This window comes from Narcine bancroftii, chromosome 5 (genome assembly GCF_036971445.1).
Source record: "Narcine bancroftii isolate sNarBan1 chromosome 5, sNarBan1.hap1, whole genome shotgun sequence".
Classification (NCBI taxonomy): domain Eukaryota; kingdom Metazoa; phylum Chordata; class Chondrichthyes; order Torpediniformes; family Narcinidae; genus Narcine; species Narcine bancroftii.
In genome coordinates, this window is record NC_091473.1 from 59,916,607 (window position 1) to 59,942,158 (window position 25,552).

At 43.2% G+C, this 25,552-nt stretch overlaps 1 protein-coding gene across 8 annotated transcripts in view; it reads right to left on the reverse strand.

Moving 5' to 3' along the window:
* Window positions 1-25,552, reverse strand: part of pappa2 (pappalysin 2) — a 406,366-nt gene that overhangs the window by 38,525 nt on the left and 342,289 nt on the right. For 6 of the 8 annotated variants that reach the window (XR_011357548.1, XM_069937526.1, XM_069937524.1 and 3 more), the window contains exons 19-20: window positions 17,056-17,165; window positions 10,964-11,035 (exon numbers count right to left, since the gene is read on the reverse strand). Coding sequence is in view for 7 of the 8 variants with exons in the window: in XM_069937526.1 (XP_069793627.1) it covers window positions 10,964-11,035; window positions 17,056-17,165 (182 nt within the window). In the remaining variant the exon portion in view is untranslated. Of the gene's footprint in view, window positions 1-8,055; window positions 8,083-10,963; window positions 11,036-17,055; window positions 17,166-23,618; window positions 23,996-25,552 lie in introns of those variants that run through there. The other 2 variants (XM_069937528.1, XM_069937530.1) reach the window with 2 other exon arrangements.

Consider the following 25,552-nt stretch of genomic DNA (forward strand, 5'->3'; position numbering starts at 1 on the left):
TGTGCAATATCATTCACAATGTTCAAAATTCAAGGGAGGGGGTATGTGTCCAGGAGTGTGTAACGATTAATAATTTGGTTATAGTCAATTACTAGCCTGGACTTGTTTTCCCTCTTTACCACTACCACTTGCACACTCCATGGGCTGGTGCTAGGTTTGATGGTACCTTCGTCAAGCAGGTGTTGTGTCTCAGACTTTATAAACTCTCGGTCTGCTGTACTGTACCTCTTGCTCTTGGTAGCAATAGGTTTTCAATCTGAGGACAGATTCGGGAAGGGGGGTTGGGGGTTGATATTCAGTGTTGAGAGTCTAGACATGGGTTCTGATTTTAGGGGCCCTCTGTTCCGAACCGTTACAGGGGGGAGGGGACCAAAATACTCCAAGGCCATGCTTTTAAAGTGATAGAGAAAGTCCAGACCCAACAACATCAGAGCAAACAATTCATCAAGTGCATATATATATTTAAGAAAAATTTACAGAATTTCCCCCCTTCAAATGACAGATGTACTACATAATGTTGTCAAACACGCGTAGAATGCAAATAAGACACAAGAAATATGCAGTAATTAGAAGGATACATCTTCAGGCTGTACTCTTGCACAGTCTGTGAGTCTAAGTTTTCAGTAGAGCCTGTGTCAATTAGGCATTTAGTGGAATATCTGTTTACCTTCACAGTCACTATGGAGTTGCTGAGCTGGTGACGTCTGTCCTGATCTAGGACCAAATGCTAGGTTCCCAGAGACTCCATGCTCCTCACTCAAGTGGCCCCCACCATTCTGAGTTGCCCTGCAGGGGTAAGAGGGTACCGAACTTGTGGCACAGCAAGATGGCCACCCTTCTTCCTCCGACAATGATGGTGCCGTTTGAATTTGGATCATGGCAAGATGGCCACCGAGCCTTTTCATCACTACTACTCTTTGTCGGTGTGTCGCACAGCAAGTGGGTTCAAGTGAATTCGGGGGCAGATGGCTTGGGGCTGGAATCAGATCTGGAAGCGGTGTAGGCCATGGACTTCCCTGGGCTTCCCCTTGCATGGCAAACCCTCATCCAATGTCCTTTCTTGCCACAGCTGGAACTCAGTGAGACTTTTGCCAGGCAACGAGATTGGGGATGTTGGCTCTTGCCGCAGAAAAAGCACTCCCTAGCATGGGAAGTGGCAGGCATTAGGGCTGGGGTAGCGGGAGCAACTGGTCCTTGTAAAGGGTCACCTGGGTGAGTGGGCTCGCTGGCTTCGAGGTCATCATTCTCGAGCTTGGCTTGTTCCAGCGATTTGGTCAGCTTGACGTGGCTAGCCAGGTCCTTCTTTCCCAACTCGAGCAGTCGCTGCCTCATGTACCTCAAGCAGACTCCCACGACTAGAGTGTCTTGGATCTGATCTTCGTCATGAAGATGGCCGGTAGCCACTTTGTACCTGCACTTCTTGGGAAGCGTCCACAGATCCAGCAGGTAATCATCGATGGTCTCTCCTGGCCATTGGCGACGTAAAGCAAGTTGGTGCCTCATTAGGACCTCATTTTTTGACTTCAGTTACCTAGCCTTCAACGCCTCGATGGCCGCGTCATATGTAGAGCAGTCCATGATGACTGCATTCCCTTTTGTTCCTACCCTCGAAACAAGTGCAGACCTCCTGAGTTCATTGGTGTGGAAAACGTCTCTTGTCACGCTCAGGAAGGCCTAGAAGCAGTCTAGCCAGCATGTGAACTCCTCAACAGTGTCGGGGGACGGAAGGTCTATCAGTAGCATACCTGGCTTGAGTAGCGCATCCATCGTTAGGGAATAAGCTGATAAAATTGTAGTGCAAATAAAAGCTCTCATGACTAGAGGGAGAACAAATGATTTAATTAGCTTATAACTAAGGGTAGGGTCTCACAATAGTCTTCAGAAGGATTCTGGGTTTAGGCAGGAAATCAGGGTTATAAGTGAGCCGATGGAGCTGGGAGGTGGGGCCAGCCATCAGCACAACACACTACCAGTGAATCCCAGTTCACTGCACAATTCCAAAAATGAAGCCCCAAAAGATCAGCGGCAAATGAATGGTTATTCAAATTAACATATTCTAAATTACTCTGAACACGAGATCTTGGTATACAAAAAGGAATCATCACACTTGGATCAGTGTTTTTTTAAAAAATGAGACAGTGGTATCACTGGCATCTGTACAATCAGAGCTTTTTCTAAAAGCAAAAAGTCTGGAAATTCAATCTCTCTTGTAAATGCCAAATGTAAGACACCACAATACATGCTCATTGATCTCAGAGTGCTTGATTTGACAAAGCATTGTTCATTGGCGGAGGATGAGTTTCCCCAAATGCCTGGTCAAGCTCAATTGACACCAGTTTTACCATCAGTTGGTGTGCCTCCTGACCAAATCTCATTGACAATTTATCACCAAAAATACTTTGAGGAAAGCAAACAGTGTGCATTGTAATTCAAACTATTCATTGACTTTAAACCAAACTTGTGTCACTAAAGATGGATCTGATCACAAACCAACCCACAACCTTTAAACCTCTCATCAATGCAACAAGCACATTTTACAGTTATTACAGGTGCAGAGATCTGTAGAAGAGCCATCTCAGTTGGACAAGATGGTGAATGTGGTATTTGGTCAGCTGCCTTTCATTGAGTGGGGTATTGGGTAAAAATATTGAAGCTTCATCTTTCAACAGTACAAAGCAATGATGTGGCCATATTTGGAGCTCTGTGTGCAGTTCTGGTCACCCAACTATAAATTAAATTAAAAGGGGTTCAGAAAGATTCAACAAGATGTTAGCAGGATGAGAGGGTTTGAATGAGAGTGAGAAATGGACAGGTAAGGTCTTTATTCTCTGGAGCATAGGAGGAAGAGGGGTAATCTTATAGAGCTCTACAAAATTAGGGGCACAAATAAACTGAATGCCCACAGTCTTTTCCCCAGAATAAATTATTCTAGAACCAGAGGGCACAGGTTTAAGGTGAAAGGCAAGTCATTTAAGGAGGGAACTGAAGGCCAACCTTCTTATAGATGGTCTGTATCTACGAGTTTCCAAGGGCAACTGCAGGACAGGCACAATTCAAACTATATTTGTATATGGATGTGATGTTGAGGCTTTATAAGGCAATGGTGTGGTCTCACATGGAATACAGGGTATAGTTTTAAACACATTATTTAGGAAAGGATGTGCTGGCATTAGGGAAGGTTCAGAGAAGATTCACAAGAATGACTCCAGGAATTAAGCATGCTTAGCATATTAGAATTAGCATCTGAGGAACGTTTGATGGCTCTTGGTCTGTACTCCTTGGAGTTCAGAAGAATGAGGGAGGACCACATAGAAACATTTTGAATGTTTAAAAACTTGGACAGAGTAGATGTGGCAAAGTTGTTTCCCATGGCAGAGGGGTCTCAGACAAGAGGGCACAAATTTCAGGATGGATGTGGAGGAATACTTTAGCCAAAAAGTGGTGAACTTCTAGAATTTGCTACCAAGGGTGACTGTGGAGTCATTGTGTATTTAAGGCAGACATTGATAGGTATCTGAATAGTCAGGATATCAAAGGTTATGGGAAATGGGGCTGAGTATCAAAAAAAATCTGTGCTGACCAACTTACCAATGTATTCATGGATATATTCACATTTTACTCGACCAAGGCATGGCACCCACCTCTTTGAAAGATGCATCAAGATGAAAGGACAGAACAGACTTGATGGGCCAAAAGTCCTATATTTCTGCTCCTCTATATTTTGCTTTTATGATTGTGTGCCTGATTGAGTTTGTTGTAGAGGAGTCCAATGGTGGAGGAGTATCAGTTGTTCCTGAATCTGGTGGTGGAGTCTTGAGGCACCTATACCTCTTTCCTGATGGTAGCAGTGCTGGGTTGTGTGGATCATTGATGTTTGCTGCTGCTCTCCAACGTCAACATTCCCTGTAGATGTTCTCTATGTTGGGAAGAGTTTTGCCTGTAATGTCCTGGGCTGTGTCCACTACTTTTTAGAGGGCTTTATGATCAGAGGTTTTGGTGTTCCCATACCAGACTGTGATGCAGCCGGTCAGCACACTTTCCATCACACATCTGTAGAAGTTTGCCAGGGTTTCCATCTTCACAAACTCTTGAAGAAATAGCAATGCTGATGTGCTTTCTTCATGATGCCATTAGTGCATTGGCTCTGGGAAAGATCTTCCGAGAAAGTGACTCCCAATAATTTAAATTTGCTCACCCTCTCCACGTTTGATCTCCAAATGATCACTAGATTGTATTCCTCTGGTTTTCCCTTCCTGAAGTCAACAATCAGCTCTTTGATTTTGGTGACATTGACTGCAAAGTTGTTATTGGTGCACCATTCACCTAAGTTTTCAATCTGCCCCCTACATGCTGACACATCATCTCTTTTTATACAACTTACATCTGTGGTATCTTCGTACTGAGCTACATAGTTGTAGGTATAAAGTGAGTAGAGCCGGGGGCTAAGAATGCAGCCCTGTAGTGCACTGGTACTGATGGAGATGGTGGAGAAGATGTTCTTACCAGTCCTCACTGATTGTGATCTGGAGGTGAAGAAATCCATGATCCAATTGCACATTGGGGTACTGATTCCCAGGTCTTGGAGTTTGCTTATCAATTTTGAGGGGATGATAGTGCTAAATGCATAACTGTAGTCGATAAGGAGCATCCTGATGAATGCATCTTTGCTGTCCAGGTGTTCCAGGGTTTTGTACAGATCCAGTGAGATAGCATCAGCTGTAGACCTGTTGCTACAATAGGTGAACTGGAACAGATCCATGTCATCACTCAGACAGAAGCTGATATTCTTCAATACCAGCCTTTCAAAACACTTCATCACTTTTGATGTATGCGCTAGTGGTTAATAGTCATTAAGCAGGTTACTATGCTCTATCAAAGAGGTGGGAACCATGCTCTGGTGGAATGAAATGTTGAAGATATTTATGAATATATTAGTAAGTTGGTCAGTACAGATTTTTTAAACTCAGCTGGTTACGCCGTCCAGATTGGATGCTTTCCTCTGATTCACTCTCCTGAAGGCAGCTCGCACGTCATTCTCGGATATGGAGAGATTGGGCTCATCAGGGGATGTGGGTTGAGGAGGGGTGGTATTTCCCTGTTACTGTGGTTAAATCGGGTGTAGACAGCATTGAGTTCCTCTGGGAGTGAGGTTTTTCCATCTGCCTCCATACCAGATTTGGTTTTATAGTAGATATGTCATTTAGGCCCTGCCAAAACTATCGGGTAACCTTCGTTATTTTCCTTTTCATCCTGAATCTCTACTTTACCTGGGAGATGGCTTTTCATAGGTCATACCTGCTCTGCTCCTTTTTAATTGATCTGGATCTCTGGACTTAAATACCTGTGATCTGGCTTTCAACAGGTTCTGGGATTTCATTGTTCATCCAGTGCTTCTGCTTGGGAAAAATCCTGAACGATTTGGTGAGGATACAACATTGTACACCCATGACAGTGTGGCCAGGCACAATCGCAATCTACAAATTTTCCAATGACACCACAGTTGTTGGCAGAATCACAGATGGCGATGAGGAACCGTATAGGAGGGAGATAGATCAGGTAATTTGAGTGGTGTCACAACAAGCTTGCACTCAACATTAATAAAACCAAGGAGATGATTGTTCAGGAGGAAATCAGGATAACTAGTTCTCATCAAGGGGTCAGCAGTGGAGAGGGTCCAGAATTCCTGGGTGTCAACATCTCCGAGGATCTGTCTTAGAGCCTCCATGTTGATGCAATCACAAAGAAGGATCACCAGTGGGTATACTTTGTGAGGAGTTTAAAGTGATTCAGTAGGTTACCGAAGACTCTCGATAGGTGTACTGTGGAGAGCATTCCAGCTGGTTGCAATGCTATATGATATAGAGGTGCCAACATTCAGGAGAAGAAAAGCTCCAGAGGGTTGTTAACTCAGCCTGCGACATCACAGGCACCAGACTTCACTCCATCAAGGATATCTAAGAAGAGAGGATGTCTTAAGATGCATCCTCTCTCGTTAAGGATCCCAACTCCCAGGCCACGCCCTCTTCACTTTGCTACCATCAGTAAAAAGGTATAGGAGCCAGAAGACAAGCACTCAGCGGCACAAGGACAGCTTCTTCCCTGCTTCCATCAGATTCCTGAATGAACCACAAACACTGCCTTACTTGACTTTTTCTTTTTCTTGCACCATTTTTAATTATTTTGTAAAGTGGTTTATATAAATATTTGCTCTGTGATGCTGCCTCAAAACAACAAATTTCATGATATGTTCACGACAATAAATTTTGATTCTGATTGTAATTCTGAAGTGTGCCCTGTCTGGTGCAGTACAACATCCATCACCAAGAGGGACTTGGTCGCTCCAGCGCAGACGAAGCCAATCTCAAGCACCAAGGACAAGGATTTCAGACACAGTTGGCAACCACCACGTGCATGTTCCCTGCTCTTGGAAACCCATCACTAGCCCTACATCATCTAAATCCTGGAACTCCCTCCTCAGCAGCACCAAAGGATACAATCACAAGGGGAACTGCATTGGGTCAAGGTGACACATCTTCTAAGAGCAAACCGGATGGATAGGAAATGAAAACACTGCCAGTGATCCAGTCGTTAAAAATGGATGAATAAAAATAGGGGCTGTATTTTTTCACTTTGTCATAAAATGGAAAGGTATCAAACTTCCAAAGTTTTGCATTATTGAGAACAGTAACTCAGCATCACAACATTTGCTGCCTTCAGTCATCCTAAGCCTATAATTTCTTATTCCTGAATCAGGATGACAAAACTTGAATATTTAGAACTTCAAATAAAAGCAGATCACCATTAGTTTAAATGTTTGCAAAACTCCAAGGCACACATCCTATCTGACTATTTTGCCACATATTTTGGACACAATTGTGGTGACTACAAAACTGCTAAATTTATCTAAAACTCCATCAGGTTCACAAACATCCTCTGGAAAGAAATCATTCATCCTTGCTCAGAATGACCTACCTGCAACTCCAAAAAAAAAATCAACTATTTACTACCATTCCACAACTCAGCAGGATATCCATTCCCAAAAAAGTATTCTTCATAAATGTGTCACAAATAAATGAGAAGCATTTCATCAAATGATGATTGAGAATGAATCCACATCCATTACAGTCACTAACAATGGGAAAGTATGAGACCTCATTATCTTCAACAGTGAGAATAATGGAGTCACCTACAGTGTTAATTATCAGTACAAAAATTCCCATGAATCCAGGACTGTTTTGAAGCCGACATCCTTGGAAGCAATTTTCTCACTTAAATGGCTAAATTCACACAAGCATTAAACATGATCATTGATTGTATCCTTTCACCCACATTTCCACTGAAGTTCATTCACATTACATTTTCAAGTCTTTTACTTTGTGAGATATTGCAGTGAGATTTTATGGTTGCAGTGAAATCCACTAATTACGCTGAATGTTTCTCAAAAACCATGATATTCAGCAAAAGAAATTCAAAGATTCAAAACATCCTAAAAAATATTAAAAGAATGCAATCCTAAAGTATTAAAAATGTTCAGCAAACTTAATTTTTTAATACCATGACACGTATAGTGTTGCAGCTAGCACAATGCTGTTACAGCTCCAGTGACTCAGGTTCAAATCCGGCCCTGTTTCTAAGGAGTTTGTATGTTTATTCAGTTGCTGCATGGGTTTCTTCCAGGTGCTCCGATTTCTTCCCACCATTCAAAACGCGGGGGCTGTTAATTGGGTGGCTCAGGCTCATGTCTAAATTTTAAAAAATTCAATGAAATCAAAATGACATTCTAGTTTCTCTGGACCTGGCAAGTATTCTTCTCCATTCAAATGAATAAGCAGCTGTACCTGCAGCAGATCTCATTTACGAAGATTCACTCAGCAAATTCTTCACCAGAACTGTTGGGAAACCGAAGCAAGTTCAACCTCGACCTCGGAGTACCATGAATGCAGCTGTGAATTATCAGGCGAGAGCCTTCAGCCAGTTCGGGACTTCTGCTTCATTCAGAACACTGCAGTAGTCACACCAGGAAACACGAGCATGTTGCTGGCATCTCTCAGCAAATTCTAGTCCGATATTTTACCATCCATTCTGCAGGATAAATTCTGGTCAGATAATTATAGATTGTCACTTTTCAACTCAACCAAGCAGTTTACCACATGTGACAGGGGTGCTTTCCCTCTCACCAGCTACTTGAGAGCCAGTACAAGTCAGGCCTTTGGTACCTGGAGTTCAACTAACTTTGCAGAAGCCTTTTAAAACCAATGTTGAAATACAGATATCACCTAATTTGCTGAGGATGTCTAGTACTTTCTGCTTTATTTCAGACTTCTACCATCCATAGATTTTGTGCTTTTCCAATCTTGGAGATTGTCCCACAGAGGACAGTCATTTAACAAGTTCAGAGCACAAAGGAGGTGGGAGTCAATGGACTGAGTTCCTTGATGAATGAAGGGACAGGTTCAAAGGTCCAAAGATTTATTCATCCTCTTATTCCTATTCACCTTTGCAAATCACTGTGAAAGATGTGGAACAAGTGACAAAGAAGGAATCTCAACACGTGCCCACCTTTTTGTTGGTTTACAAAGTTATATGTATTGCACGCTGTTTCTGTTGTTTGGTTTACAACTGATCCTGTCTTGTTCATCTGGTTGGTCCCGCATGGAGAGGGGTCTGTCATGGAGAGGGCCTTTACATCCCAGTAAGGGCATGCCAGGTCAGTCTCACTGACAGAAACTGCCAGCAGAGTGAAACAGACCTGTAGAGCAAACTAACAATGTTACCAGAGACATCTCCCCCTTCCACCAGAATCCTTGCTGGCTCAATCCTGCAGTGCCTCCCAAAATTTTCATATCATTTTTCTCTTTCCACAGACACTGCACGGCCTGAGAAGTATTTCCAGAGGTCACTTGTATTTCATAGTTACAGCACCCATAGAATTCAGGTGTTCCAGTTCCAGCATGGATTGTTTTTCTGATCCTTTCTGAGCTCATTTATCTCCTTCTATGTACATCACCCAGACAGATCAGATGTGACTAACTAGCCATTGCGTCCCCCCCAGTCAGCACCTCTATTGTTCACAGACATCAGTCACCATATCACTACCCTGGCACTGATACCCCTCCTCCTCCACCCTTCTCCCCCCTGCACCTTTCCTCTTCATCCTCCATCCTCCCTTCCCCTTGTCTACACTGTAATACACACTGTGATTCAGCATTTTTTTGTTCTGATGAAGGTTCCTTCAGTTTGGGGCCTCATGGTTTCCTTCTCCTCACGTGCTGCCTGACTGCTGGTCATCTCCAGCATCCTCTGCATTTACTTCAGACTTGCAGCATCTGCAGACTTTGCTTCTTGCTTGAAATGCTCACCAGGCTAATACCTCTGTGCATGAGTTTTCCTTCACCTCCCATTGTCACTGCTACTTTAAAACATATCCATTTTGTGGGCACTGACCTATCAGCAAACCGTGCAGCATTATTTGATCAGAGAGCTGCAGATGTCTTGTCCTGAGGGAACCAGGACAAGAAAAGTGTTCGGCACATTGAACAAAGTTGCTCCAAATGCTAACACAGCCTTAAGTGCAATACCACATTAAATCTGCCGATGATGCTCCTGAGTCACCTGGCTGGTGATCACAATGGCATTAAAGCCTGAAACACTCCCAATCACGTCGGCCATCCATCAGTGACAACATCCAAGGGGCTGCTTCTTTACAGAACCCAAAGACCAGAGTCATTATCACCCTGCTCCTTGAGGACATTGATTCTATATCACAAGTACTACTCTAACACAGAAGGATAGACACCCTGGCATGGAGGCTCCAGACCAACGGACGCAGGGAAGGCTGAACACTACCAGTCCCCATCAGAGCTACTGGCCACAACCCATTCATGTCTGCAATGTTTCATTGGAGGAAAGCACATGAAGTCCTTGGGTTCAGAGAGACCTCAGGTCTCCTGACTCAGATCCCATCAACTGCTATATCTAAAAGAACTGGAGTCTGTCCCAGTGCAGCTGATTACTTGTGCTGGGAGAGATAGCTGTTGGATAGAAGCCACAATGGAGATCACTCCTGCACTACTGGGAGCGTGAAGCTCCAAATGGTCAAAGGCATTCAGGAGGAAGTATCACAGCACATTTAAAATACTTGAATTATGTGAATTTAATAAAAGGTATTGCAACAATTTCCAGTGACTGAAGCATGGAGAATGGAGGTAAATCTAAGAGAATGCAATGCTGTATTTAAAAATGGAAAAATCCAAGACCTCTTGATTAGTTTCAGCTATTTTCACCCACGTTTAGAAAGCACAGGCAGGATGCCTCTCCGAATTTCATAAAACCACATCAGATATCACAAGGATGAATTCCACACCAAGGAGCTGCAAATTTCAAGACCATATTTCATGATTTTCTGCATCCTCAAGATGGCTTTTCTGATGTTAAAAGAGAGATGGAGAGTCATGGCATTCAATAAGATAAGCTCACTTCCTTGATGCCCAGAAAATCTTTTGTTGCCAGCATGAGAATTTTTAACCTTTTTAAAAACAGAAACCAGATTCCAAATATCAATTTTTTAATAAATTTTGTGCTTTGTGCACATTGTTTGCATTTTTCTAGCAAATTCACCAAGTTATGCTAAATATTTGTGTCACATTTTGATTGAATAACATGACTTATTTTGCATCAAATCTGAATAGTTTGTACACCAAGTGCCTGATTTGGTCCCTTGTAATTCTAACCCTGCAGAGACATTCTCATTCCATTGCATTCCCAGCCATGCTCAAGAGTCCAAGGTGATACATTTATGTTCTTCTCTTGCCACAGCATTGAATAGGACATCGAGCATGGTGGGGCTCTAAAAGGGAGATGGCATCGGCAAAGTCACATCCAGTGCAACTTCAAAGAAAGACAGCAGAATGGGAAAGTGACATCAGGGACGAGATCATGGATGTAATGAAATAGAGAAGCTTACCTCACAAGATTGAATACAATGCATAAGGTGGGGTTCTGGATACCACTGCAGCAGTCCTGTGCACACAATACCCTGCAGGAAAACATGCTGGTGTTATTTCCATCAAAGAATTTGCATGTTAGTTGAACAAGAATGTCTTCAGATACTGGGATCGAGAATAAAACACATACATGCAGGAGAAACTCAGCAGGTCATGCAGTATTCACAGGAAGTAAAGGGTACCAATGTTTCAGGCCTGAGCCCTTTGTTAGGCACAATCAAAACAACCAGATGCTTAAATAAAAAGGTGGGGTGTGGCGAAAGGAGGAGAAGAGGCAGAAAGGGGCAGAGGAATGAGCACAGGCTAAAAGGTGAGAGGGTAGAAGAGAAGAAAGCTGAGGTGATGGGGGAGGGAATAGCTCGCTTACAGGAAAGGAAAGGGTAGGGCATATATTTGCATGTCACACCAGTAAGGACAATTTTATTTTTATAAATAATTTTCTTTGACTTCTGCAATGTCTAAAATGGCTTCAAAACCAATGGAGTTATTTATTGTTCAAGTTCTGTACTATAGAACCTATGGTACAAAATCTAGATTGCAATAATGCACTGAGGGTGATACATCCTTTGTCCATTCAAGTTGACTCATGAAGAAGAGAGGAAACTCTGCTTTGAACCATCAAAGGTTTCTATTATTTTTCATTCACAGTATATAAATGTCGCTGGCAAGGCAAGCATGGTTTTTCTCTCCTTAAATGCATGCTAAGATAGTGGTGAACTGTCTTCTTAGACAATTGCCTTCCGAGTGAAGCTACTCACACAGTGCAGGTGGTTAGAGAACCCAATGAAAATGTGTGCTTTTAATTATCTTTAAACATGAAAACAGAATCACACTTTAACTTATTACTATTGACTTAACTAACCTAACTTAACCCCCTTCTAATTCAAAGTGTACGTGTAATGTGTGTGTAAGTTCAGAAACATTCTTTGATTCACAGCCCAATCTCACTTCTCATTCCTCCAAGTTCACTGGTTGCAGGCAATTCTTATACTCTGCACAGAATTTAACATTTATAAAGTTCACCAGGCTCTGGGGCTTGAAAGGTAAATGGTTGCTGCCTCAGGGTTCTCCAGATGATAACCTTTTTCTTTCAGGTCACCACAGAGTTCCTTCTTGTTTTACTTATTCCAAGTGAAACATTAGACAGCCAGTCCTCTCCTCTTGCATGATCCACAAGGGCTTTGACCAGGCTGAATTAAGAACTCACAACCCATCTTCCAAATGAGGCTTTCCACAAGCTTGCCAGCTAGTCCTGTTCCAGTCCCAACTGCTGTTGCTGGCTGTAACACAGTAGAACTGATCTCTCTCTCTCTCTCTCTTAGAGAAAAAGCCTGTTTGACTCTCTCTGCTTGCCAAACAACATGACCTTCTTACAACAGCTCCAGACAATCTGCAGCTACAAAAAGATCTTTCATTTGTTGCTTTTTTGTAAACAACAATCTATTAATGAAGTCTCTTGGGCACTCTCCAAAGCTCTTGCAAAGGCTGTGGGGCTGATATGTCTAGCATGAGCAGAGCTCCAGTATTTAAAATAAGATCTGTTTTAAAGTGTTTATATGTAACCTACTGTAACAAACCTTTCCCAATTTATCTCCCAAAACATATCTATATACTCTGTCACACTATGCACCAGCTGCCCTTGTCCTGAAAGGTTGCACAAGTGCAATGATTGTGGGTTGAGCTTGCACTCTTAAAGCAGCTGTGACAAGTCCTTGCAGTGCAGTTTGAGGAGAGGAAACCTTTAGGTGTGGTGGCTGGAATGTGAAATGGAGGGTCTGCCCTAGCCCAGATCACATTAGACTTTGACTTGCAGACATCCAGGGAAGGAAAGAGCTTGTATTGCTGATCTATGCCTTGATGAGATGAGGAAAAACTCGAGGAATCAGGAGTCAAGAACCAAGATAGGCAGATGTTATTGTACGCACAATGTTAGTAAATTTTAAATTTAGACATACATCACAGTAACAGGTCATTTTGGCCCACAAGCCTGTGCCACCCAATTAACCTACAACCACCAATACGTTTCGAATGGTGGGAGGAAACCAGAGTTCCCGGGGAAAATCCACACAGACATTCAAACCCCAGTCCTGATCACTGGCACAGCAACAGCATGCACACACCACTAGGCTAACCGTGAGGTCCAACCATATTTATGGAGAGGCAATTGGTCTCTCCCCACGTTACCAGGACTTTCCATTTTAGGGTAATGCTCAGTTACCATTTCCTTCAGCGTTCCTTGATGTGACGCCTTATGTCAAAGGCCATCATCTACACCTTGCCTTTGAACCTTGGCTTCTGAGCTGATGTTTGAACCACAGATGTAATGAGGTCTTGATCTAAATGATCATGGCACAAGCCAAAGCTGGTGATGAAGGGTGGGCTAAGGTCCATCAAGATTAGGTTGTGTAGGGGCACAAGGAAGGGAAGTTCACTTTAGATCAAAGAGCACAGCTGACAGTAAACAACATCTGCTCTTGTGAATTCTAATAAGAGCCGTATAAATATAATGGGAATTCTTGAAAACAAACACTTATGCTGGTTAAGGAACTCCCCTTCTTGTAAGTTTCATGTAAAGTTGGCCCATTTTACTGTGATTTAGAGCCCTGTATTTGAATTATTTATATTGCAATTATTTCACTATCCAAGCACTGTACCACTGTCCTGCTGTGTCACTGAAAGCAGCAATTTCCTTTAGGCAGGGTTGGATGAGATTCTGTGACATGGTTTAAGCAAGTCCTGAACTGTAACCATCACCAGCATTTTGGCACAAACCCAAGGCTTTCACGGCTGGTCCAATTTGGTCCTCACAAGCTTCATTGTTTGACCTCACCTCTAACACCACTGAGCAGTTCTGCAGCCTTTTCCATTATTGCCACTCCCTTTCCCCTTTTCTCAACTGTTCATGGCAAAAGTCTAAATTCTTGCTGATGCACCAATAATCTCATGCCTGGTCTGTTCAGAGCAGTGCCCAGGAGATTGGTCCAAGATTCCTGGAAGGCAGTCAGCTCTTCGCAATCCTATGCAGTGCAGGGAGGAGAGAATTGCTTAGGAAAACCTCCAAGCAGAGTGGCATTAGGACAAGTGGATTCCTGGATGAGAACCAATTGCACTGAGTAATTATGGAGCTGTGAGACCCTGTCATTCTGCTCAAGGAGGAATGGTGGTGAGGGATGGAATAAATCATTCCAGGAAATTTGTAGGGGGTACAGGAAATAAAGGAACAAAGCTGAAATGCTTGCATCTGCACTCAGCTGGATGGGGAAAAAATGGGTGTCTGGAAATACACTCCTGGCACTAGACTGCATTGCTGCCTTGCAGTGTTCGATGCCAAACAGACTCAACAAGACTCATGATTCCAAGAATACGCACAACATCCTCATTCTAAAAATCAGTCTCACACTGGATCCCTGTGGACTGACTCAAATGGTAATGTTACAAGCTCAGAGAATCCCAAAACCCAGCAGCAATAGATATTCACCAAGATAAATGGTTACTTAAACAAAAGTTGCTTTTAATTATCTTTAAATATAAAAACTAAATCACACTTTAACTTATCACTATTAACTTAACTAACCTAACTTAACCCCCTTCTAATTACATGTATGTAATGTATGTATGTCTAGCATGGGGAAGAGCTCCAGTATTTTAAAGTGTTTGTAATGACCTATGCTAACAAACCCTGCTCCAATTTATCTCCCTAAAACATATCTATATTCTGTCACAGTGAGTTGAAACCAAGATTTGTGAAGAAGGCCGAAGGCAAACTCAGTTCCTTGGGGAAGTAAGACCTGCTCAGGTCAGAGAGGTCTCTGTACAACAGGGCCAAAGTCATGCCTCAACAGGGTCATTGTTCAGTGCAGCTGGGTAGGGTATTATCTGTGTAAGGAGATAGAAATCAGGATACAACTTGAAGGAGAAACAGTTTACAAATGTTTGGCAAGTCTAAGAGTATCCACGGACAGTAGGAAGGATAGAAAAAGATTTCAAAAGAACTGGATACCTTGCTTCATAAACAGTGGGACAGAGTTCAACAGCAAGTAGGGAATGTCACAACTCTCCAAAGTGTTGTTTTGGCTAAAGTTAGAGTGTTTGTTACAATTCTAATCACTGTGTTTTATAAAGAATGTCAGAGTTTCGAGGGATGTGGGCCAAATGCAGGCAAATGAGATAAGCTTGTTCAGCATGGACATATTGAGATGAAGGGCCTATTTAAATGCTGCAATACTGAATAAAAAATATCTACCAAGCTTTTGAGGAGTTTTACCACCAGGTATCCAAAGTTCTGAAAGAAAATGTGTCCACTATCCAGTATCAATATTCAAGTTATGACGCCTTGTACTCAGTTTCCTGGAACTTGATCTTATCAAATTCTTTCAGCTTCAGACTAGCTTGATTAAACGAATTGTTATTTTTTTAGATTTGAGGGAACACAATCTAACTTGAAACTGAATTATTAAATGCAGAGAATATGAAAGAAGAGTTTGAGAAGAAGATGATAGGGGTATGGAACAGAAAGACTTCTTCGTGTTCAGAATCTTGGGAAGTGATTTTGGTAAAAGGTGAGGGAGATGATTGAGCTCCTGATCCACTTGGCATTGAAATTTTAAGAAGTCCACATGCACTTTTAATTTTAATTTAATTCCGGCCCACGAGTTCTGGCCTTCCAAATACCCCGAATGAACCTACAACCCTGAAACATTTTGAAGGGTGGAAGGAAACCAGTGCACTTGGATTCAAACCTGGGTTTCTGGCACAGTAATAGCATTGTGCTAACAGCTATACAAACTGCACTACCCAAATACTGCTCACAAACCCCTCTACTTCTGGTGAACACTACCTGTTGGAAAGGATTGAGATCACTGTTGCAGGTAAAGGGAATTTGTAAAGTGACATACAATACCATTCTGCTACAGGCTTCTCTAGGAACTCCTCCAGAGATGTTAGAGACCACAAACCTTGCCACTTCCTGAAGATACATCTGCTGGACACCCAGAATGGTCCATTATTGATCCTGCTCAAATGAAATGATGGAGCACACAGAGCTGTTCAATCCCTCAAACTCACCATTCTGAAATAGCAACACACTTGATCCACTGTTAACTCCTTAATAAAAATCAATATTTGCAAGCCTAATGGTGTGGAGGATGGGGGAAAAAAAGTCCAGCAGACTTGAGACCAAGCCCAGTGATCTAGAGGACAGGTGAGTCCAGCATACTTGAGCCTAGGGCAAAGACCAAGCCAAATGGTCTGTGGGATGGGTGGGAGTTGAGCAGATGTAAGCTGGGGCAGACACCAAGCTCAAGGTGGATCCAGCAAATTCAAGCCTGGAGCCAAGACTAAGCCCAGTGGTCTAGAGGATGGGTGAGTCCAACAGATGAATATGGAGCAGAGACTAAGCCCAATGGTGTGAAAGATGGGTGGGTCCAGCAGATTTGTGCCTTGGCAAAATGTATCTTTAACCCAATTGCAATGTGTGAGCAACATGTGGAGCTGGAGGAAGTCTGAAAACTCACCATCTTATCTAAATGTGTTCATGCAGAACACAGATCATCCAATTACCATCAGTTTATTTTTCATCAAGTAAATTTTCCACCTCAATGTACTTAGGCTTTACAATCACCAGACTTAGTGAGGGCAGTTCTCAATTGTTTATCAAAGTGAATCTGTCCCATCATCACAGACATTGCAAAGACTGCTCACGTGATTGAATTAAATATTCTAAAACCAAGAGGTCAAGTGTCTTCAGACCAACTGAAATATTTGAACAGTTTTTTTTTAAAGTATGGAAATATAATGCTTGCAAATGGCAACAAAGCTGCCACCTGACCATAAAAACAACAACAGATTCACTGAGGACTCATCCTCTTTATCCAGCCCCACCAACATTTAAACCAGTCCTACATCAACTCACTTGACTCTGAAGTAGCCCAACTCGCTCCTCAACACATCAAGCACTAGTTCAGGAAGGATGGCAACTCCCATTTCTGAGACAATGCAGCAATTGGCAATTTTTCCACAGCCCTAATGTCTTTGTTCTAAAATCAATGCTCACCTGCACTCGGGGTGGGTTCATCCAGTGTTCCATTGTATCAGCAGTCACATTACTGGGCAAGACCACCACATCTCTGGGAGGCACCACACAAGATGGAATGCACACCGCACCTGGAACAGAAGAACAACACCACTGTCATGGGCAGGATCTCTCACAATGAAATAAGCTGAGTGTAGAAGAGGAATAAAGTGATTAGTGGCTTGGTGTCAGGACAACAACCTCATACTCAATGACACAAGACCAAAAATCTAGTTCAGGCTTGTGAAGAAGGACAAAATTTAACTCCGCTATCCAGATAAATGGCAATGAGGTGTAGATAGGAGGCAGCTTTCAGTTCTGAGGGGTAAACATCTCCAGGGATTGGTCCTACTTCATCCATGTTAAGGGAATAGCTTAGAAAGCACATGGTACTTTTATTTCTGAAGCTTGAGGAAATCGGGCACTTCCCCAGTATCCTTGAACAACTTCCACACACATACCACTGAAAGCATCCTGTCAGGGTGCATCACTGTGTGGACAGGAGCTGCTTCACCCAAGACAATAATAAGTGGTGCTGGGCTGTGAACATGGCTCAGACCATCAAGGAATACAGCCCCTCCCCTCCATCTGCAACATCAACTGTACTGGACAAGCAAATAACAGATCAGAAGACTCATCCCACCCCAGCCACATTCTCTTCACCCCCATCACATCAGAAAGATTAACAAGTATTAGATCAGACACCACCAGTTTCTTTCCTGCTGATGTCAGACTCTTGAATGAACATCTAAACAGTAAGATTATGTTGTCTGTCTTCCACAACAACTGACCTCTCTGTAACTCTGAACTTCTGTACTGTATATTACTTGTAACATTTCAACCAATCTGCTCACAAAATGGACTCTATCGCTGCATTTTCCATACACGTGACAGTAAACTCCAACCCAAAATCAAAAGTGTGGCAGGAGAGACTGCAATTAAGCAATGAGAAGCCTTCAAAATGGAGATGCTCCTATCACATGTCAGATACACAAGAAAGGAGAGAATGGAAGTCAGAGCCGGATTTCCTCAGAGATCAACACAAATGGCAGCTGACACAAATGGGAATGAGGCACAGAGTTTGGCAAAGTGAAGAGGAGGATGAGAAAACAAGCGGACATGAGAAAACAGTCAACATGAACACATAAAAAAAGCAAAAATAGATCAAAGGCATCTGAAGAGGAAAAGGATGGGAAGAGAAGAGCTGGAGTGAATCAGAGATGTTGCTGGGGTCTGTTTGAAGGAAGATAAATTTGAGATTTTATATGATCTCAACTTTGAGAAAGAGGAAGTGAAAGGTTTGTTGCACTTCGTGGTTAAGGCACCCAAGATTAATGTTCATGCGACAATACTCAAGAGTTGTGAAGGTTGGGTGGAGGGGGAGGGAATCTTTCAGAAACATGAAATTATGACAGGAATAAAAATAGGTAGAACCAGGGGGTTGCTTCACTGGCAGGTGAGACTAGAACAAGGGGACAGTCTCAAGATTCAGGAGACTAGTTTAAAGGAGAGGTGTTTCTCCCTGAAAGTAGTAAATCTGTGGATTTCACTGCCCAATGAACCAGTAGAGTCTACCTCATTAAATGAATGTAACGTGACTGATGGCACTCAGGGACAAGTGAGGAGTACCAACATGCTTTTAATAGATTAGAATCAATGGCCAGTAGGCACAATAGTCCTCAGGTGAATCTGAGTTAAGGTGGGAAACCCAGGGTTTATATTGGGTAGGTGAGGGTGGAGCCAGAGGAGGAGCCAGCCATCTACACAATACAAAGACACTGAATTCCAGTTCACTGCATTCACCCCTTCCTTCAGAATTGAGCCTGTGGGTGAAAAAGTGAGGCCATTCATTAAAAAAAACCTTGATACTTTACAAATATTTACAAGTCAATTTGTCTGGTAATTCTGGTTGAAAGCTACACTACTGGAGGACTTTGGGCTTTCTGAACTTCCTGGATCCCCTGTGGTACAGGGTCAGTGGGTCTCGAGGCCTCTGGCTGAGATTGTGGGGTGAATTGGTCTACTTCCCGAGCAGTTCTCCAGGACCCTGAGTGAGGTATTTGGTAGTTCGTGGCACACTTGAGGCATTGGACTCTCAGTTCCAGCAGGTGCCAGGTCTGTGATCGAGACAGTGTCCTCTCTGCCCTCAGGGTATGCCACATAGGACTACGTTGGGTTGGCGTGCAGCAGGTGCACTCTCTTGATCAGGGGGTCTGTCTTGCTCCTCCTCATGTGCTTTTTCAGCAGGACTGCCCCTGATGCCATTAGCCAAGCTGGGAGAGTGGCCCCAGATGTCGATTTCCTAAGGAACATAAACATAAACTCATGTGGATTTGTGTTGGTTGGCATGCAGAGGACCAATCTTATGGAGTGCAGCGCCATGGGTAGGACTTCGTGCCAGCCTGAGTCTGGAAGGCATTTGGACTGGAGAGTCAATTTCACTGCCTTCCATACAGTTGTGTTCTCCTTTTCAACTTTTCTGTTCCCCGGGGATTGTAGCTAGTCGTCCTACTTAAGAAGATGCCCCTTATGAGCATAGCTCTTCGCTCATAAATGATAAGCCTCGGACACTATGGATATAGCTGGGATAGCTGAACAGGGTGAAAATAGAGTGCAAGGCCTTGATGACTTTTGGTGACTTGATGCAGTGGTGGTCATGTCTGGGCAGGGGATGGCAAATGGAAAACGTGAATACTCATCAATAACATTGAGAAGTACACGTTTCCATTGGTGGAAGGAAGGGGACCCTTGAAATCGACACTGAGTCATTTGAAGTGGCGGGATGCCTTTATTAGGTGCGCTTTGTCGGGGTGGTAGAAGTGCAGCTTGCACTCCGTGCAGACGTGGCAGGACCTCGTCATTTCCCTGATGTCCTCAATGGAGTATGGCAGGTTGCATGCCTTGACAAAATGAGCCATGCAGGTGATGCCTGGATGGCAAAGCTCATCTTGCAGTGACAGCAACTGGCTGATGGATGCAGAGGCACAGCTTCCTCTTGACAGGGCATCTGGAGGTTAATTGAGAGTACCTGACCTGTATTCTATGACATAATTATAGATTGAGAGCTTGATCTTTCTCCTAGTAATCTTATCATTCCTTATTTTTCCCCTTTTTCGTTATTAAACATAAATGCCACCGATCGCTGGTCGGTGTAGTGTAAATTTTCTGCCGGCCAGGTAATGCCTCCAGTGCCTGATGGCCTGTATAATGGCTTGAGATGCTTTCTCCACAGATGGGTTCTGAAGCTCGTGTGGGAGAGAAAGGCAATCGGCCTGTCTGCCTGGTTAAAGGTAGCAGCCAGAGCTACATCAGGGGCATCACTTTCCACGTGAAAGGGTGCGTTCTCGTCCACCATGTGCACAGTGGCCTTTGCATGTAGCTCTGAATGAAGTGAAAAGCTGCCCGAACTTCAGCTGATAATGGAAAAGAGGTGGACCTTAAAAAGGGGTGGATCTTATCCGCATAGTGAGGGCGTAGTAGGAGAAGAAACCCAGGCACCTCTTTAAGGCTTTCATGGTCCTTGGGATTGGGAGGTCTAACAGGGGGTGCATTCGATCGGAGTCAGAGCCATTCTCCACCATGTAGCCCAGGATTGCCAGACGTTTCGTCCAGAACAAGCACTTACTGGAGTTGTTCATGAGGTTTAGGGCCTTGGCAGTGTGGAGAAACCTCTGGAGATGGATGTCATGGTCTTCCAGAGAGGGACGCTGTTGAGATAAGGGAAGCTGGTCTTCAACCTGTACTTGTCAACCATTTTATCCATCTGTCTCTGGAAGACCAAGACCCCATTGGTGATACCAAAAGAGACCTTCCAGAACTGATAGAGCTGTCCATCTGCCTCAAATCCTGTGTAGGGGTGGTCCTTGGAAATAGTTTTAATTTTCTGTTGCTAAAACCATTGATAAGAGTCTGTATCAAGTGATGACGCTACTTCAATATGAATTGCTCTCATAGTCAAACAAGTAAAAATAGCTCCTTATCATTTTTTTTTTAACACTTCCTCCTCGTTTTACTTGCAAAAGACCAAAATAATCAACTCCCACGTATGTAAATAAGGCTTCATCAGACGAAACTCCATCTTGTGGTAAATTTACCATTTGTAACATTCAGATTCTTCTTCAATTTTGGTATCTCAGTATCAAATGCTTTTATCAACAGAAAATTAAAACTATTTACAGTTGCAATGACAAAGTTTGATTTATTTGCATGAATAAGATACAATTCGGAATATCGAGGCTTATTTCTCTTGGACGGTGACGTGTTTTGAGATTGAGAAATATTAGAAGCTGGGAAACGTCACCTACAATTCATTCAAAGAAAAGTATTTTATAAAATTGTGAATTTGGTTGGAAGAAAGAAGTTAAGATTTAAAGAAAGTCTGTTAGAAAATTCTGGAAGCTTCTATGAAAACATCTCAGTAATTGTACTGTTAGAGCATGTCTGTCTGACTTCAGGCACCTGTAACCTTGAAAGAGAAAAACATAAAGATACCGCTCTGCCAGCCAGGCAAATTGGCAGGAAGCCCAGATTCTGTGTTCTATAAACACGGATAACACAGCCAGTTTGTGTAGAATGCTACACAACACAGAACTAAGACTGGTAGTATGCAGGTTTCAGGTCAATGATCAAATAGACACAGTACTGCGCAATTTCATTTACCATGTCTGAAATTCGAGGGAGGGGGGTTTGCATCCAGGAGTGTGAAACGATTAATTGTTTGGCTATAGTCAATCACTAGCCTGGACTTTTCTTCCCCTTTCACGACTACCACCTGGGCTCTCCATGGGCTGTTGCTAGGTTCAATTATATTTTCTTCGAGCAGCCACTGTGTCTCGGCTCCGATAAATTCCCAATCTCCCGCATTGTATCGCCTGCTCTTTGTAGCTATTAGTTTGCAATCAGGAGTCAGGTTCAGAAACAGTGGGGGGGGGGGGGAGGAATTCAATATTTAGGGTGGAGAGACCACATGTGGTGTCCAGCTTTTGGGACCTGTTCCGCACCATGATTAGAGGGAGTGGGCCAGAGTACTCCATGGTTATGCTTTTAAGGTGACACAGGAAGTCCAGGCCTAGCAATGCAGGACCACACAAATTCTTCAGTACATACAAATTGGAACTTACAAAATATCCCCCCCCTTTTGACAGTTAGATGTACTATACAATACCCCAGGATCATCGCAGAGTGCAAGTGTGAAGCTAGGAAAATATGATAGTTCGTCAGGTGCACTCTTAAGTTGTACCGCAGAGTTTATAAAGCTTTCCATGGAGCCAGTGTCTACTGAACAATCGGTCAAATGTCTGTTTACTCTCACCTCCCTCATCGAGTAATTCAATTCAATACAAAAGGTATTGCCTGATGAAGGACGACTGATGCCAGTGCTCTGGAAACCCCGTTGCTCCCCATGCTGATGTCAACTCTCTTCTCTTGGCCCGCGGGCAGACAAGATGGTATTGACCATGAGATGCGGCAAGATGGCCACCCTCCATCTTGATCCAATGATGGACTCGTTGGCGCCAACCTTGAGGCGCAGCAAGATGGCTGCTGTGGCTTCCCACAATGTTTCACTCCTGGTGGCTGGTCCCACCATGTGGTGCAGCAAGTTGCTGATGGCAAACAGCATGGAGAGGCGGAGGCCAGTCCTTTGGGACTCGGGCACGGCTTGAGCAATGATTCAAGGGTTGCACATGCAGTCGTCCTCTTTGAGTTCCCTTTAGCCCAGCAGACCTTCACCCAGTACCCTTGATTACTGCATCCTGTGTGCATGGGGCATTCGTGGGGCATCAGGCGTGGGGGTGCTGTGCCTTTCCACAAAAGTAGGAAAGGTTGCTCGTGGCTGCAGAGGTTGGCGCTGAGGCTGCAGGGGACACAGACACCCCAATGACCTGGTCCTCTGAAAGGGTGCCACTTTCACCCATGAGGTTGTCAGCTCTCAGATGGGCCTGCTCGAGCACTTTCGCCAGCTCCAGGGTGCTGGCCAAGTCTTTCTTCCCTGACTCCAGTTGTCGCTTTCTCAAATACGTTGTCCTCACTCCTGCTATGAGGATGTCCTGGATTTGTTCCTCCTCTCTCACCTGGGCCATGGCAGCTTCGTAGCAGCATTTTCTGGTCAGGCCCCACAGTTCAAGAACATAGTGATCCAGTGACTCACCAGGACGCTGCCAATGTTGATTGTTGGTGTTTCGCCAACACATCATTCTGGGGACGCCTAGCAGGCCTTCAAGCCTTCTATGGAAGAAGAGTATCTGATGACACTGTACCCTTTGGGGCTGACTTGAGAGAGAAGTGCCAATCTCTGGAGACCATCCAAGTTGAAGATATCTTGTGTGGCCATCAGATAAGCCTGGAATTCCTCCAGGCTTCAGGGGTCAGAGGACCGACCTGGAACATGCCTGGCTTCAACAGGGCTTCCATCCCATTTCAAAGTTAAGCTATTAAAATTGTAATGCGACTGAATGCACTCAGAGGCAAGTGAGGAGTACAAACACATGTTTAATAGCAGTCCATCAATGGCCATTAGGCACAATAGACCTCAGATGAATCGGAGGTAAGGCAGGAAACAATGGTTTATTTTGGGGTAGGTGAGGGTGGAGCCAGGGGAGGAACCAGCCATCTGAACAATACACAGACGGTGAATTCCAGTTCACTGCAATGAAAATTGTGAATACTGGAAGAATTCAAGGATAAGGAGAACAGGCAGGCCGGTGGAGCTGAGTTCACGACCAGATCAGCCATAATTTCACTGAATGGTGGAGGTTACTCGATGACCATCTCCTGCCCCTGTTTCTTATTCTATTATGTTAGATCGATACTTAATAGTTGACGTGGACTGGGTGGACCAGAAAGCATGGAAATGTTCTTTCAGGAAAACACCTTGGACAACAAGTCCATCAGGCTGCGGAGAGCGCAAAACTTCCCGAAGGCCCTGTGGGAGGAAGGCACAATGGATCCTGTGAGATGGTTTCCCAAGGACACAGTCTAAACTAATTGGCAGAATGCTACATTGTCTGAACTCATCAATAAACAGCAAGACCACACTTGGCTGTCAGTGAGAAAAGTCTGCATCATCCGAAATTTCCTGCAAGACAAGAATCTCACCTACAATGCCCAAGGGATAGCTGCAAGGAGGATGAGGTAAGCAACCATTTTTTTTAGTTTGTGCATTTGCAACAAAAAATATTTGGAAAAATATGGAAGGGATCTTCTCAAGGCTCGTCCCGAGAAGTTGTGTAACAGAGGTCTCTCATCAATGGGTTATTTCCAGGGACACGCAACAAGACAGACATCAAGATCTACTGGAAGACCATCAACTCTGTATGAGAGACATTTTGATCTACCCAAAGCATGTCTGCAAGGGAATGGTGCTGACTGGCACATTCTAGGCTGCAGAAATGGACTCTTAAGGAAGCATCGAAGCTCGGAGCAAAGAGCAGGGTAAGGATTACAGACTGAGATCCTGCAGCCACTGGATGCAGAGAGGCCAGTTGCTCTGTCATAGTCTCAATCCACTAAATGAGAATATTGTACAAAGAGCCCATACAAGTGACACTGGCACATCGCAAATAGAATGCACTAATAATTTCACTATGATGAAGCCACTGAATCAGGAGAAGCAACAGTTCCATGATCCTCTTTCACTCAGGAAGCCTTGCAATAAATGTGAATCATATTAAATTTTTGGCACGGAATGCCTCTCACCCATCAGGTCTATTTTTGCTAGAGTGTAATTCATGGTGACCTCACTTCCATGAAGAGCAGGAAAACAAAAGAATTTTTTTTTGAAAACCAGTACTGATAAAAAATGGTCAGTAGTTTATTTAAAAATATTTGCCTCTTACCACAATTTCCAACGTTAAGATTACAATTGTAATTACAATGGTTACAATTGTACTCAAAATCTGTATTAATTAAGCAGTCGGAGATATCAAATAAGGCTTGATTATCTAAGATTCAACACTTTTTGAAATAAGGCATTTAAAAGCTGCATCAGATACAAGATTTCAGAAGTTATGGGGTCATTTATGACTCACTATCTTACTTTATAATTTTACTCCAATGTAATTAAATTGTTTGACTTGTATCTTTTCCATGTTTCATATTAATTTTTTTACTGTTTTTCAATTAATACTAGTCATATATAGCATCTGGCAACGCATTTAGATAAGGGGTTTGAGATTTTCTCTACTATTTTCTTTCCTATTTTTTATATTATTAGTTTTTTTCCCAAAAAAAGGTATATACTATTTAAAATATGAATTATGGATATGATTTACAATGTATGTATGTTTACAAAATATCTTATTTAGTTTATGTAACTGTCCATTGAATTGTAACCTTTCTGTTTGGACAAGTTCTTTATTAAAATCAATAGAAATATTTTTATAAGAAAAAAAGTAAAAGCTGAATTGCACATGACTGCATGACACAGTAAGATACCGGAACGTCATGTTACTCATTATAACACACAGCATTAATAATGACC